We start from the raw sequence: 15713 nt of genomic DNA, 5'->3' as shown, positions 1-15713 counted from the left end.
AGCCAAAGAGGATTGGAAAATGATGGTCAGAGTCTCTGCTATTTCCTCTCTTATTTCTCTTAACAGCCTTTTCAACCGGGCCTGGTGATATATCTACTTTCAAAGATGCTAAACCCCTTAATATTTCCTCTCTCACTATGTTTATCTCATCTAATATTTCACACTCCTGCTCCTTAACTACACTGTCTGCATCCTCCTTCTCTTTAGTAAAGACAGACACAAAGTATTCATTAAGAACCAAACCCACATCTTCCGCATCAGCACACAAGTTACCTTTTTGGTCTCTAATAGGCCCGACTCTTTCTTTAGTTATCTTCTTACTCGATGTATTTATAAATCATCTTTGGGTTTTCCTTGATTTTACTTGCCAATATTTTTTCATGCCCTCTCTTTGCTTTCCTAATTGGCTTTTTAATTCCACCCCTGCACTTCCTATACTCCTCTCAGCTTTCTGCAGTGTTTAGCTCTCAGTATCTGACATAAGCTTCCCTTTTTTTGCCTTACCCTACCCTGTTTGCCCCTTGATATCCAGAGGGCTCTGGATTTGGGAGTCCCACCCTTTTTCTTTTTGGGAACATATTTGCTCTGAACCCTCACGATCTCCACCTTGAATGCCTCCCACTGCTGTGACACTGATTTACCTTCAAGTAGCTGTTTCCAGTCCACTTTTGCTAAATCGCATCTCAGCTTAGTAAAACTGGCCTTTCCTCAATTAAGTACTTTTACTCCTAGTCTACCTTTTCCCTTTTCCGTAACTATGCTAAATCTAACTGAATTATGATTCCTACCACCAAAATGCTCTCCCACTGATACCCCTTCCACCTGCCCAGCTTCATTCCCTAAAACCAAGTCGAGAACCACGCCCTCCTTGTTGGGCTTGCTACGTACTGGTTAAAAAAGGTCTCCTGAATGCATTTTAAGAATTCTGCGTCCTGTATACCTTTTACACGGATTCTATCCCAGATAATATTGGGATAGTTGAAACCCCTGACTATTGCTGCCCTATTGTTTTTGCACTTCTCAGAAATTGGCCTACATATTTACTCTTCTATTTGGGGTCTACAGTACAGCCCCAGCAGTGTGATTGGCCCTTTTTTGTTCTTCAGTTCAACCCATACGGCCTCATTTGATGATCCTTCTAACATATCATCCCTCCTCACAGCTGTAATTGTTTCTTTAACCAATATTGTGACCCCCCTCCTTTTTTATCCCCCCTCTCTATCTCATTTGAAAATCCTGTAACCAGGAATGTTGAGCTGCCATTCCTGCCCTTCTTTCAGCCATGTCTCAGTAATAGCTATGATATCATACTTCCAAGTGTCTATCTGTGCCCTCAGCTCATCTGCCTCATTCCCTATACTCCTTGCATTGAAGTATATAACATTAAGCACTGCCAAACTCTTTTCTTGTCTATTTTCTAGCCTTTGTTTCCTCTGCATTCCAAGCTCACTTTCTAGTTTTCTGCCTTAAATTCCAGCTTTGCTTCTCCCCTTTCTGAAAATACTCTCAGGTTGACATTCCCCTGCCAAGCTAATTTAAACCCTCCCCAACAGCACTAGCAAACCGCCCCACGAGGATATTGTTCCAGGCCCTGTTGAGGTGCAACCCATTTGGCTTTTAAAAGGCCCACATCCCCCAGAACTGGTCCCAATGCCTCAGGAATCTAAAGCCCTCCCTCCTGCACCATCTCTCCAACCACACATTCATCTGCTCTATACTCCTATTTCAGTACTCACTAGCACATGGCACCGGGAGTAATCCAGAGATTGCTACCATTGTGGTCCTGTTTATTAATCTCTTTCCTAGCTCCCTAAAATCTGCTTGCAGGACCTCATCCCTCTTTCTACATATGCCATTGGTACTGAGATGGACCACAACATCTGGCTGTTCACCCTCCCCCCTCAGAATGTCCTGCTGCCACTCAGTGACATCCTTGACCCTGGCATCAGGGAGGCAACATACTATTCTGGAATAGTGTGCAGCGGAAGAAAGAACCTACAACAGTGAATATCTACAAACCCAAAGAGATCTGTATAAAAGCCCTCGGTCTGAGAGTATGTTTAGGACAGGAATGCCTGACAGACTCCTCAAGGTCCTCAGTTCAGGGCATTGCCATTTAAACCCATCATCTAAAAACAGAAGTGTGTGTCCATCAGAAAATATTTATAGTTGTGGTTTATCAGAGAAACACTGAAAGTGCAGCAAGAGGAACTGAGTGAGGCAAAACGTTTCATTTCTCTAACAGCCTCTCACACATTCTTCAAAGACAAGAAGTTCATCCAGCTGGTGACATGGAGCTAGACAATTATCAAAATCTCAATGATTTTTGTCCTGATCAACTAATAGGAGGCAGAGGAAAACAGGAGGAGTTGCAGCCAGGTACACATCAGTGATCTGATCATTATTGTAGAGTTCATTCAGTTTGAGTTAATTAGCTCGAATTTATTAACACCTTCAGATCAATTAACAACAGTGAAAAGGTCATTTCTCGTTGATTGGGAGAGCGTGTTGTCAGGAAATTCCACCTCTTCACAAAAACTGATGGATTTAGATCTGAACTGTGAAATAAAGCAGTGGGGTCAGAAACCCCCCGTGACCATCCCTTTAACTGATGGTGTTGTTAACACACAGTGAAATAAAGCAGTGGGGTCAGAAACCCCCCGTGACCATCCCTTTAACTGATGGTGTTGTTTGCTCACACTGAAATCTGCGAGGAAGGTGATGATGTAAAGATGCTGGATGAGGGATGGTGAAATGTTGAAGAAATGATGAGGACAGAGGGGTGAGATGAACAAATGGTCTTTATTCCTTGTACCCTGCAGATTACCTGAGTAAATGATATTTTGTGCCTGTTGTTTGTAACTGTCCATAACTTGCGCCGCTTCAGTTTCCTGCCCAGTTTAGCTCTCTAATCTGCTGTTGATGAATGTTCTTGTACTGAAGAAATGTGTGTTCGAGAGACCCAATGGTGCAAAGTTTAAAACATTCCAGTGTTGACAACAACACTCGGCTCCTCTGCCTCTTCTCCAGGTCCAAACGAGAAAAGGTTTGGAGCTTTTTTCACAAGACGGTTTCCTCTAATTCTTGCAGTGATGACTTTCACTTACACTTTGCAGAGCGTGGTGTCCGATCAACAGAGCCTGTCCGAGGAAAATGGTCACCTCTGATCATCTACATTCTCCTGGGTCTCTCCATCCTGCTGTCTGTAGTGATTCTTGGCACTGCAGTTATACTGTGTAAGTTTTGTGATATTTGAAACTATGGAACTTACTGTTGTGAATTCTGCAATGAGAGTTAACAAAGCTAATTCAGAGCTGTGCATGAATTAGCATGCATTAATAATGTAGGTATCGGGCCAGAATTTGCTGAAACAATAACTGTGTGAAAAACGCACGCCATTATTAACGTACAAATTGGCCGACATCTTGTGGCGAGGAAGAGATACCCTGTGAATTGCAAATCGCCAGAGGTTGCTGGACGATTTGCGCCGATCCGCCGTTAGCCTCGCAAAAACTGTATCTCGCCCTTAACCTCCCCATGAGTTTCCTGAAGTTTCTGCATTTGCCCATAATTGTCCATTAAACCCAGCTCAGAAAATTAAGTCTAGTAATTAACGGCATAGGTTATCTTTTAAAATTGTGATTATTGTTAATGAGTGCCAGTCAACCTCTCTGGCCCAGAAAGTGAACAATTGAACTGTGAAGTCTCATTCCTTCAGGTCGTGAATTGTTTTTGGAGATTTTACAAATGTTAAATTTTAAATTTAAATGTTTTTCTTACTTTTCCTTCCTTTCTCTTTCTCCTCTCTCTCTTAATCCAATCTATTGTTGGCATTGAATTCACCCTCTTCTCAGTCATTCCTAGTTCATTTTTCAATCCTTAAATCTCATTGGTTAAGGAGATACACTGGTGGTCCCGTCGTTCACTAAGGTCTCAGATGCCCCGTTGCCCTCGAACTTCCAGCAAGTTATGGAGCAAAAAACCTTTGAGCTGAAGGGGGCAGGAAAAGTCTAACTAATGGCGCACACTGCCAGTTGCCTCACTCCAGCAAGATTTGGCCCAATATTAATTCAGTAGTGGGACTGGGGATCAATAATAGTAAAGGTGATCCTACTCGACAGTGTGGGGCAGGACACATAACAACACCTTTAGTAAATACAGGCTCACTGATCTAACAGTGAATTGGACACATCTTTAGACTCCTGGGGAGGGTTTGAAGCTCCTTACTGCATTAGAGAAAAGACAGACACATTAGGGGGACTTTTACCTCCTTCGGCCCGGCAGTAACTAGACAGGATGGGAGTTAAAATCCAAGCGGTAAACTTCCTCTTCTTTCACTGGCCTGCAGACATCTTAATGCTGCTGTTTTCTTGGGCAGTTGAGACTCTTGTTTGACTCAGGCGGGAGCCTCATGAATAAATGTAATTCGGAGTCCTGTGATGTACAAAGAACCCAAAGCTATTTTAATAGCTGACTGGACGGAGCCTGCGTTCAGTAGAACTGTGACAGCAAGAAGCAGAGGCCACGTGAGCCGCCTAGACTAATCCCACTGCTCCTCACTCCCCGCACTCTTTAATCTTCCTCTTTTTCAAGCAACTGTCTAATTGACTTTTAAAAGGATTTACGAGGGTAGAAATTCTGATCTGTGGGAATGTGGAGAACTGCAAGGTGACTGGTGATTGTTATTAGTGTGGAGTCCAGATCAGCAGAATTTCCACCCCTTTCAGCTCCCCTGGGAAACTGTGCTTAATTGAAGGGCTGCCCCGCTTAGACCCGTAGGCAAATCTCAGAGAAGTGTAGAAATAATAAGGTAATAATAGTAGGGGATTTCAACTTCAATATTAACTGGGATAGTCAGAGTGTGAAAGGCTTAGAGGGTGCGGAATTCTTAAAGTGCATCCAGGAGAGCTCTTTGAGCCAGCATGTAGAAAGTCTTACAAGAGAGGGGGCGGTACTGGACCTAATTCTAGGGAATGTAGCCGGGCAAGTGGTAGAAGTGTCAGTAGGAGAGCATTTTGGTGACAGTGACCATAATTCGGTGAGATTTAAGGTAGTCATGGAAAAGGAAAAAGATGGACCGGAAATAAAGGTTCTAAATTGGGGGAAGGCCGATTTTAATATGATAAGGCAGGATCTGGCCAAAGTGGACTGGGATCAGCAACTTGTAGGAAAATTCACATCAGAGCAGTGGGAGACTTTCAGAAAGGAAATAGAGAGAGTACAACACCAACATGTTCCGTAACGGTCAAGGGTGGGACTAACAAGCCCAGGGAACCCTGGATGTCAAGGGATATACGAGAATGGATTAGGAAAAAAAGGGAGGCTTTTGGCAGATACAAAGGACTAAGAACATTGGAAGCCCTAGAGGAGTATAGAAAGTGCAGGGGGGTACTTAAAAAGAAATTCGGAGAGCGAAGAGGGGCATTAAAAAGCACTGGCAGGCAAAATAAAGGAAAATCACAAGGTGTTTTATAAGTATATTAAGGGCAAGAGGATAACCAGGGAAAGAGTAGGGACAATTAGGGAGCAAAGTGGCAATCTGTGTGTAGAGCCGGAAGATGCGGGTGTGGTTTTAAATGAATATTTTGCATCTGTGTTCACTATGGAGAAGGACGATGTAGGCATAGAAATCGGGCAGGGGGATTGTGATATACTTGAACAAATTAGTATTGAGAGGGAGGAGGTACTAGCGGTTTTAGTGGGCTTAAAAGTGGATAAATACCGAGGCCCAGACGAGATGTATCCCAAGCTGCTGTGTGAGGCAAGGGAGGAGATTGCAGGGGCTCTGACACAAATTTTCAGATCCTCTCTGGCCACAGGGGATGTGCCAGAGGACTGGAGAACAGCTAACGTAGTACCATTATTCAAGAAGGGTAATAGAGATACACCAGGGTATTACAGGCCAGTGAGTCTAACATCAGTGGTAGGGAAATTATTGAAAAAAATTCTGAGGGACAGAATTAGTCTCCACTTGGAGAGGCAAGGATTAATCAAGTATAGTCAGCATGGCGTTGTCAGGGGGAGATCATGCCTAACCAATTTGATTGAATTTTTCGAGGGGTTGACTAGGTGCATGGATGAGGGTAGTGCAGTTGATGTAGTCTACATGGACTTCAGTAAGGCTTTTGACAAAGTCCCGCATGGGAGACTGGTCAAGAAGTTAAGAGCCCATGGGATCCAGGGCAATTTGTCACATTGGGTCCAAAATTGGCTTAGTGGCAGGAGGCAGAGGTTGAAGGTCGAAGGTTGTTTTTGTGACTGGAAGCCTGTGTCGAGTGGTGTACCGCAGGGATCGGTGCTGGGTCCTTTGCTGTTTGTAGTGTACATTAATGATTTAGATATGAATGTAGGAGGTATGATCAGTAAGTTTGCAGAAGACACGAAAATTGGTGGAGTGGTAAATAGCGAGGAGGGAAGCCTCAGGCTACAGGATGATATAGACGGGTTGGTCAGATGGGCAGAACAGTGGCAAATGGAATTTAACCCTGAAAAGTGGGAGGTGATGCATTTTGGGAGGACTAACAAGGCAAGGGAATACACAATGAATGGTAGGACCCTCGGAAGGACAGAGGATCAGAGGGACCTTGGCGTGCATGTACATAGATCCCTGAAGGCAGCAGGACAGGTAGATAAGATGGTTAAAAAGGTATATGGGATACTTGCCTTCATTAGCCGAGGCTTAGAATATAAGAGCAGGGAGGTTATGATGGAGCTTTACAAAACACTCGTTAGGCCACAGCTGGATGTATATTTATAAACTCAGGGATATACCTGTTTATACACTGTATGAATGGAACCGCGTTTATGTGTTCAACCATAAATGTATTTTGATGCTTTGGCAACATAAGATGTACCTTATCATGCCAATAAAGCGATTTGTATTGTATTGTATTGTGTGCAGTTCTGGTCGCCACACTATAGGAAGGATGTGATTGCATTGGAGAGGGTGCAGAGGAGATTCACCAGGATGTTACCTGGGCTGGAGTGCTGCAGCTATGAAGAGAGACTGGACAGGCTGGGGTTGTTTTCCTTAGAGCAGAGAAGACTGAGGGGGGACCTGATTGAGGTGTATAAAATTATGAGGGGCATAGATAGGGTAGATAGAAAGGAACGTTTCCCCTCAGTAGAGGGGTCAATAACCAGGGGGCATACTTTCAAGGTAAGGGGCAGGAGGTTTAGAGGGAATTTGAAGAATAGTTCTTCACCCAGAGGGTGGTTGGAATCTGGAACTCACTGCCTGAAAGGGTGGTACAGGCAGGAACTCTCACAACATTCAAGAAGCATTTACAGGAGCACTTGAAACGCCATAGCATATAAGGCTACGGACCGTGTGCTGGAAAATGGGATTAGAATAGATAGCGCTTGATGGCCGGTGCAGACACAATGGGCCGAAGGGCCGATTTCTGTGCTGTATAACTCTATGACCTGCCCCGTTACATCGCACTGAATGCGGACATGTCTGGGGCTTTCCAGCACTCGCCCAGGAATTGTGTCCATGGTGTCCCTCATAGACCCAGTGGCAGGCACGATGATGAGAATGAGCGACGGTTCAGTTTGTGCTGGAGAAGTTCCATGAATAATGAACACAGAGGTGATTGATCCTGAAAGGATCGATTACCTTCACAGAGTTTATCCTCTATTCCCTGCAGAGCAGGGCAGCAATTTCAAACACTTATCTTTGGATTTGGGCCTCTGGGCCCCATCATGAAGTTTAAGGGAGCCACTCCAACATCCACCTCCTCAGTGGGGCGAACACCTCCATTGGGGAACTACAGCTGTCTGTGCCCACCTTGGATATCCCAATGACCCCATCCACAGGATTTGGGAGAGGATCAAGGAGACAGAAAAAGAGCAGCGAGAAGTCCCGCCCCGCTTCACTTCTGGCCACTCAACAGGGTCATTGGAAGCTTTGGGCTGAGGAATTTAATCTCCATTCCCTTGTGTGTTTTCCATGTCACTCCAGACCCAAGCCCATTACTTCTATCTCCATTTTTTTCTCCTAGCTCCTCTCTTCTCTCCTGTCTACTCCCCTTCCTGTCACCCAGTCATGTCACCTTTCATTGATCAAATCACAATTCCTGCTCCAACCCAGTCTACTCTCCTGGTACTGTGACATGTTTGTATCCCCTTTGGATAAGCCCACAGCTTTCCTCTGTGCCTCTCTCGAAGGGTCTATTGAGGAACCCGTCACTGCCTCTTGACAAGCAGCAACCCTATCTGCCTCATCCTTCTCTTGCTTCACACATAGTGCACCCCCGGGGAAACCTCGCCAACCACCTTCCCATCCCGATTATAACAACAATAGCAACAACTTACATAAGAACATAAGAAGATCAGGAGTCGGCCACACGGCCCCTCGAGCCTGCTCCACCATTCAATAAGATCATGGCTGATCATCGACCTCAACTCCACTTTCCTGCCCCATCTCCATATCCCTTGATTCCCCATGAGTCCAAAAATCTATCGATCTCAGCCTTGAATATACTCAAAGACTCAGCATGCACAGCCCTCTGGAGCAGAGAATTCCAAAGATTCACAACCCTCTGAATGAAGAAATTCCTCCTCATCTCAGTCTTAATTTAATTTAATTAATTATATAGAATGGAGCAGGTGATGTGTTACTGTTGCGAGATGTGGGAGCCGGTGAACCCCATTGAGGCTAACGGTGATTACATCTGCGACAAGTGTTTGCTGCTAGAGGAACTCAAGTTCCATGTTATGGAGCTTGAGACCGAGCTTCGGACACTGCGACACATCAGGGAGGGGGAGAAGTTCCTGGACTCTATGTTTCAGGAGATGGTCACACCTATGAAGTTAATTACTGCAGATGTAGTCCGTGGTCAGGGACAGGACGGTGTGACTACGAGTGAGGAAGGTACAGGGATCCAGGATGTAGTGTTGAAGGAGACGCAGCCCTTGTTCTTGTCCAGCAGGATCGAGGTTCTTACTCCCTGTGAGGGCGGGAGCGGGGACTGCAGGGAGGATGAGCAACCTGGCCACAGCACCGTGGTACAGGGGGCCATTCAAGTGGAGGGAGTAAAAAGAAATGTTGTAGTGGTAGGGGATAGTATCATTAGGGGGATAGATAGGGTTCTCTGCAGTCAAGAGCGGGAGTCCCGAAGGCTGTGTTGCCTGCCTGGTGCCAGGGTTAAGGACATCTCTTCTGGGCTGGAAAGAAACTTGCAGTGGGAGGGGGAGGATCCAGTTGTCGTGGTCCATGTTGGTACAAACGACGTAGATAGGACAAGGAAGACGGTTCTGTTAAAGGAGTATGAGCAGCTAGGGGTCAAATTAAAAAACAGAACCTCAAGGGTAATAATCTCTGGGTTATTACCTGAGCCACGAGCGAATTTGGCTAGGATAAATAAAATTAAAGAGTTAAATGCGTGGCTCAAAGACTGGTGTGGGAGAAATGGGTTTTGCTTCTTGGGACACTGGCACCAGTACTGGGACAGGAGGGAGCTGTTCTGTTGGGACGGACTCCACTTGGCCAGTGCTGGGACTAGAGTCCTGGCGAATCATATAACTAGGGCTGTAGAGAGGGCTTTAAACTAATTAGTGGGGGGGAGGTTTCTAGAGAGCAAATAATAGAAATGACAACAGAGAAGGTCATAGACTTAGGTAGCAGTGGGGGAATTAAAAAACAGAATGTGTCAGGAAGGGACAGAAGGTATGGAGTAAAAAGTAAAGTACTAAAAAGGGAAAAAACAGGAACTAAGTGTTACAAAACATATTTGAAAGTTCTTTATCTGAATGCACGTAGCATTCGTAACAAAATGAATGAGTTAACGGCACAAATAATGACATATGGGTATGATCTTGTGGCCATTACAGAAACATGGCTGCAGGGTGACCATGACTGGGAATTAAACATACCAGGTTATTTAACAATCAGGAAGGACAGGCAGGAAGGGAGAGGAGGTGGGGTGGCTATGTTAATAAAGGAAGGAATCACTATAATACAGAGAAATGATATTGGGTCAAAGAAGCAGGATAGTGAAACAGTTTGGGTGGAGTTAAGGAATAATAAGGGGAAAAAAACACTAGTGGGTGTAGTCTATAGGCCTCCGAACAGTTGCAACTCTGTTGGACGGAGTATTAATCAGGAAATAGTTGAGGCGTGTAATAAGGGAACAGCTATAATTATGGGGGATTTTAATTATCATATTAACTGGACAAATCAAATTGGGCAGAGCAGCCTTGAGGAAGAGTTCATTGAGTGTATTAGGGATGGGTTTCTTGAGCAGTATGTAACTGAACCGACCAGGGGGCAAGCAACCTTAGATTTGGTCCTGTGTAATGAGACAGGATTAATTAAAAATGTCCTAGTAAAGGATCCCCTTGGAATGAGTGACCATAACATGGTTGAGTTCCATATTCAATTAGAGGGTGAGAAGGTTGGATCTCAAACAAGCGTGCTGAGCTTGAATAAAGGAGACTATGAAGGTATGAGAGCGGAATTAATTAGAGTGGACTGGGAAAATAGATTAAAGGGTAAGACGGTACATGACCAGTGGTGTACATTTAAGGAGTTATTTTACAACTTCCAAAAAAAATATATTCCACTGAGGAAAAAAGGGTGTAAAAGAAAAGATAGCCATCCGTGGCTAAGTAAAGTAATTAAGGATAGTATCCGACTAAAAACAAGGGCATATAAGGTAGCCAAATCTAGTGGGAGGATGGAAGATTGGGAAGTCTTTAAAAGACAGCAAAAAATAACAAAAAGATTGATTAAGAAAGGGAAGATAGATTATGAAAGTAAATTAGCAAAAAATATAAAAACAGACAGTAAAAGTTTCTATAGTTATATAAAAAGAAAAAGGGTGGCTAAAGTAAATGTTGGTCCCTTAGAGGATGAGACCGGGAAATTAATGGTGGGAAACATGGAGATGGCAAAAACACTGAACAGTTATTTTGTATCAGTCTTTACAGTAGAGGACACTAAGTATATCCCAACACTGGACAAACAGGGGGCTCTAGGGGGGGAGGAACTAAATACGATTAAAATCACTAAGGAAGTGGTACTTGGTAAAATAATGGGACTCAAGGCGGATAAATCCCCTGGACCTGATGGCTTGCATCCCAGGGTCTTGAGGGAAGTAGCGGTAGGGATTGTGGATGCATTGGTAATAATTTTCCAAAACTCACTGGACTCAGCAAAGGTCCCGGCAGATTGGAAAACTGCTAATGTAACACCCTTATTTAAAAAGGGTAGTAGGCAGAAGGCTGGAAACTATAGACCTTTTAGCCTAACATCTGTGGTTGGTAAAATGTTAGAGTCCATTATTAAGGAGACAGTAACGGGACATTTGGATAAACATAATTTAATAGGGCAAACTCAGCATGGTTTCATGAAGGGGAAGTCATGTTTAACAAATTTGCTTGAGTTTTTTGAGGAAGTAACATACAGGGTGGATAAAGGGGAACCAGTGGACGTAGTGTATTTAGACTTCCAAAAGGCATTTGACAAGGTGCCACACAAAAGATTATTGCTCAAGATAAAAAATCACGGGATTGGGGGTAATATTCTGGCGTGGGTGGAGGATTGGCTCTCTAACAGAAAGCAGAGAGTTGGGATAAATGGTTCATTCTCAGATTGGCAACCAGTAACTAGTGGTGTTCCGCAGGGGTCAGTGCTGGGTCCCCAACTCTTTACAATCTATATTAACGATTTGGAGGAGGGGACCGAGTGTAACATATCAAAGTTTGCAGATGATACAAAGATGGGAGGGAAAGTAGTGAGTGAGGAGGACATAAAAAACCTGCAAAGGGACATAGACAGCCTAAGTAAGTGGGCAGAGATTTGGCAGATGGAATACAATACTGGAAAGTGTGAGGTTATGCACTTTGGCAGGAAAAATCATAGAGCAAGTTATTATCTTAATGGCAAGAAACTGGAAAGTACTGTAGTACAAAGGGATCTGGGGGTCCTGGTGCACGAAACTCAAAAAGTTAGTATGCAGGTGCAGCAAGTGATTAAGAAGGCCAATGGAATGTTGGCTTTTATTGCTAGGGGGTTGGAATATAAAAACAGGGAGGTATTGCTGCAGTTGTACAAGGTATTGGTGAGGCCGCACCTGGAATACTGCATACAGTTTTGGTGTCCATACTTAAGAAAAGACATACTTGCTCTCGAGTCAGTACAAAGAAGGTTCACTCGGTTAATCCCGGGGATGAGGGGGTGGTCATATGAGGAGAGGTTGAGTAGATTGGGACTCTACTCATTGGAGTTCAGAAGAATGAGAGGCGATCTTATTGAAACATATAAGATTGTGAAGGGGCTTGATCGGGTGGATGCGGTGAGGATGTTCCCAATGATGGGTGAAACTAGAACTAGGGGGCATAATCTTAAAATAAGGGGCTGCTCATTCAAAACTGAGATGAGGAGAAACTTCTTCACTCAGAGGGTGGTAGGTTTGTGGAATTTGCTGCCCCAGAAAGCTGTGGAAGCTACATCATTAAATAAATTTAAAACAGAAATAGATAGTTTCCTAGAAGTAAAGGGAATAAAGGGTTACGGGGAGCGGGCAGGAAATTGGACATGAGTCTGGGTTCGGAATGGTCATGGCCCTGTGGGTAGTGGAGCGGGCCCAGGGGCCGTGTAGCCTTGTTCTGCTCCTACTGTGTTCTAATTCTGTTAGATTTCAGGAGATGGTTTTATTCCTGTTCCTGGCTGGGGTGGAGATCGCCTTTACAGAAGGTAAGTACTGTAGAAAATATAGGGACAGAGTGATCTCCTGGAAGAATTTCGATCGCCTAGATGGGTCGGAGAGGAATTTCCCAGATTTTTTTCTCCCAAATTGGCCATTGGGTCTTTATCTGGTTTTTCGCCTCTCCCGGGAGATCACATGGGTTCGGGTGGATGCAGAGTGATAGAAGATTTGAGGTTAGGATCAGATCAGCCATGATCTTATTGAATGGTGGAGCAGGCTCGAGGGGCCGATTGGCCTACTCCTGCTCCTATTTCTTACGTTCTTATGTTCTTTAAATGGCCTACCCCTTATCCTGAGACTGTGACCCCTGGTTTTAGACACTCCAGCCAGGGGTAACAGCCTCTCAGCATCTACCCTGTCAATCTCCTTCAGAATCTTGTATGTTTCAATGAGATCACCTCTCATTCCTCTAAACTCCAGAGAGTATCGGCCCATTCTACACAATCTCTCATCATAGGACAGCCCTCTCATTCCAGGAATCAATCTAGTGAACCTTCGTTGCACCGCCTCCAAGGCAAGTATATCCTTCCTTAGATAACGAGAGCAGAACTGTGCACAGTGCTCCAGGTGTGGTCTTACCAAGGCCCTGTACAATTGTAGCAAGACTTCCTTATTCTTATACTCCAACCCCCTTGCAATAAAGGCCAACATGTCATTTGTCCTCCTTATTGCTTGCTGTACCTGCATGCTAATTTTCTGTGTTTCTGACACAAGGACACCCAAATCTCTCTGAACACCAACATTTGAAAGTTTCTCACCATTTAAAAATTATTCTGTTTTTCTATTCTTCCTACCAAAGTGAATAACCTCACATTTCCCTACATTATACTCCATCTGCCACCTTACTGCCCACTCACTCAGTCTACCTATATCCCTTTGCAGACTCTCTGTGTTCTCCTCACAGCTTACTGTCCCACCTAGCTTTGTATCGTCAGCAAACTTGGATACGTTACATTCGGTCCCTTCATCTAGATTTCCCTTTCATAAAACCATGTTGCCTCAGCCTAATCATGTTATGATTTTCTAAGTGCCCTGATACCACTTCCTTAACAATGGTTTCCAACATTTTCCCGACGACTGATGTCAGGCTAACTGGCCTGTAGTTCCCTGTTTTTTCTCTCCCTCCTTTCTTGAATAGGTGTACAACTTGTACTTATACTGCACCTTTAACATAGTAAAGTATCCCAAGATGCTTCACAAGAGTGTCATAAAACAAAATTTGACACCGAGCCACATAAGGACATATTAGGGCAGGTGACCAATAGCTTGGTCAAAGAGGCACGTTATAAGGAGCTTCTTAAAGGAAGAAGGAGAGGTTGAGAGGTTGAGAGGTGTAGGCAGGAAATTCCAGAGCTTAGGGCCTAGACAGCTGAAGGCACAGCCTCCAATGGTTTCGCAATTAAAATCAGGGCTGTTCAAGAGGCCAGGATGAGAATTTTAAAATCGAGGCATTGCTTAACCAGGAGCCAACATAGGTCAGAGAGCACAGGGGTGATGGGTGAACGGGACTTAGTGCAAGTTAGGACACGGGCAGCCGACTCTGATCTCAAGTTTACGTCGGGTAGAATGTGGGCGGCCAGCCAGGAGTGCATTGGAATAGTCAAGTCTCGAGGTAACAAAGTCATGGATGAGGGTTTCAGCAACAGATGAGTTGAGGCCGGGGTGGAGACGGGTGATGTAATGGAGGTGGAAATAGGCGGTCTCAGTTATGGTGTGGATATGTGGTTGGAAGGTGGTCGGAAGCTCATTTCAGGGTCAAGCATGAAACCAACTTTGCGAACAGTGTTGTTCAGCCTCTGACAGATGCTCGGGAGAGGAATGGAGTCAGTGGCTAGGGAATGGAGTTTGTGGTGGGGACCGAAGACAAAGACGTTGTTCTTCCCAATATTTAAATGGAGGAATTTTCTGCTCATTCAATACTGGATATCAAATAAGCAGTCTAACAATTTAGGGACAGTGGAGGGGTCGAGAGAAGTGGTGGTGAGATAGAGCTGGATGTCATCAGCATACATGCGGAATCTGATTTGTTTTCAGATGATGTCGCTGAGGGGCAGCATGTAGATGAGAAATAGAAAGGGGCCAAGGATAGATCCTTGGGGGGGCACCACAGGTAACGATGTGGGAGTGGGAAGAGAAGCCATTGCAGGTGATTCTCTGGCTATGATTAGATAGATAAGAATTGAGCCAGGCAGAGTGCATTCCCACCCAGCTGGACGATGGTGGAGAGGGGCTGGAGGAGGTTGGAGGAGTTCACCGTGTCAAAGGCTGCAGACAAGTCAAGAAGGAAGAGGAGGGATAGTTTACCTTTGTCACAGTTATAAAGGATGCCATTTGTGACTTTGATAAGAGCCGTTTCGGGACTGTGGCAGAGCGGGAACCTGATTGGAGGGATTCAAACATGGAGTAGCGGGAAAGATGGGCACAGATTTGGGAGGCGACAACACGTTCAAGGACTTTGGAGGGCAAAGGGAGGTTGGAGATGGGGCGGTAGTTTGCAAGGACAGAGGGGTCAAGGGTTTGTTTTTTGATGAGACGGATGATAATGGCAGATTTGAAGGAGAGGGGGACTGTACCTGAGGAGAGAGAACCGTTAACAATATCCACTAACATGGGAGCCAGAAAAGGAAGTTGTATGGTCAACAGTTTAGTAGGAATAGGATGGAGGGAGCAGGAAATGGGCCTCATGGACAAGATCAGTGCGGAGGGGTCATGAGGAGAGATCAGAGAGAAACTGGAGAAAGATGCGAGTTCAGGGCTAGGGCAGGGGGGATCCTTAGAGGAAGCTTGGCCTGGGGAAGGAAGCGAAGTGGCAGGGGCATGGTCTCAACCTAAGAGGCAAAGAAGTCCATGAGCTCCTCGCACTTGTTGTTGGAGGTGACGGTGGAGGAGACAGGGGAGAGGGGTTTAAGTAGATGGTTTGCAGTAGAGAAAAGAAGTCAGGGGGTTATCTTTGCATTCCAGAATGATCCTGGAATAGTGAGCAGATTTGGCAGACAAGAG

The 15713-nt window shown here is 44.8% G+C and overlaps 1 protein-coding gene across 1 annotated transcript in view; it reads left to right on the top strand.

Moving 5' to 3' along the window:
* Nucleotides 1-2239: 2239 nt before the first annotated feature.
* Nucleotides 2240-15713, top strand: part of LOC147097567 (hepatic lectin-like) — a 79043-nt gene continuing 65569 nt past the window's right edge. Inside the window, exons 1-2 of the mRNA XM_085971516.1 lie at nucleotides 2240-2379; nucleotides 3117-3236. Of these exons, the coding sequence (XP_085827642.1) occupies nucleotides 2292-2379; nucleotides 3117-3236 (208 nt within the window). The 5' untranslated portion in view covers nucleotides 2240-2291. The remainder of the gene's footprint in view (nucleotides 2380-3116; nucleotides 3237-15713) is intronic.

This window comes from Somniosus microcephalus, chromosome 31, assembly GCF_052327205.1.
Source record: "Somniosus microcephalus isolate GS21.2 chromosome 31, FLI_Smic_1.0, whole genome shotgun sequence".
NCBI classification, from domain to species: Eukaryota; Metazoa; Chordata; class Chondrichthyes; order Squaliformes; family Somniosidae; genus Somniosus; species Somniosus microcephalus.
The sequence above is the reverse complement of the archived record's forward strand: the minus strand, read 5'-3'. Positions and strand labels throughout refer to the sequence as shown.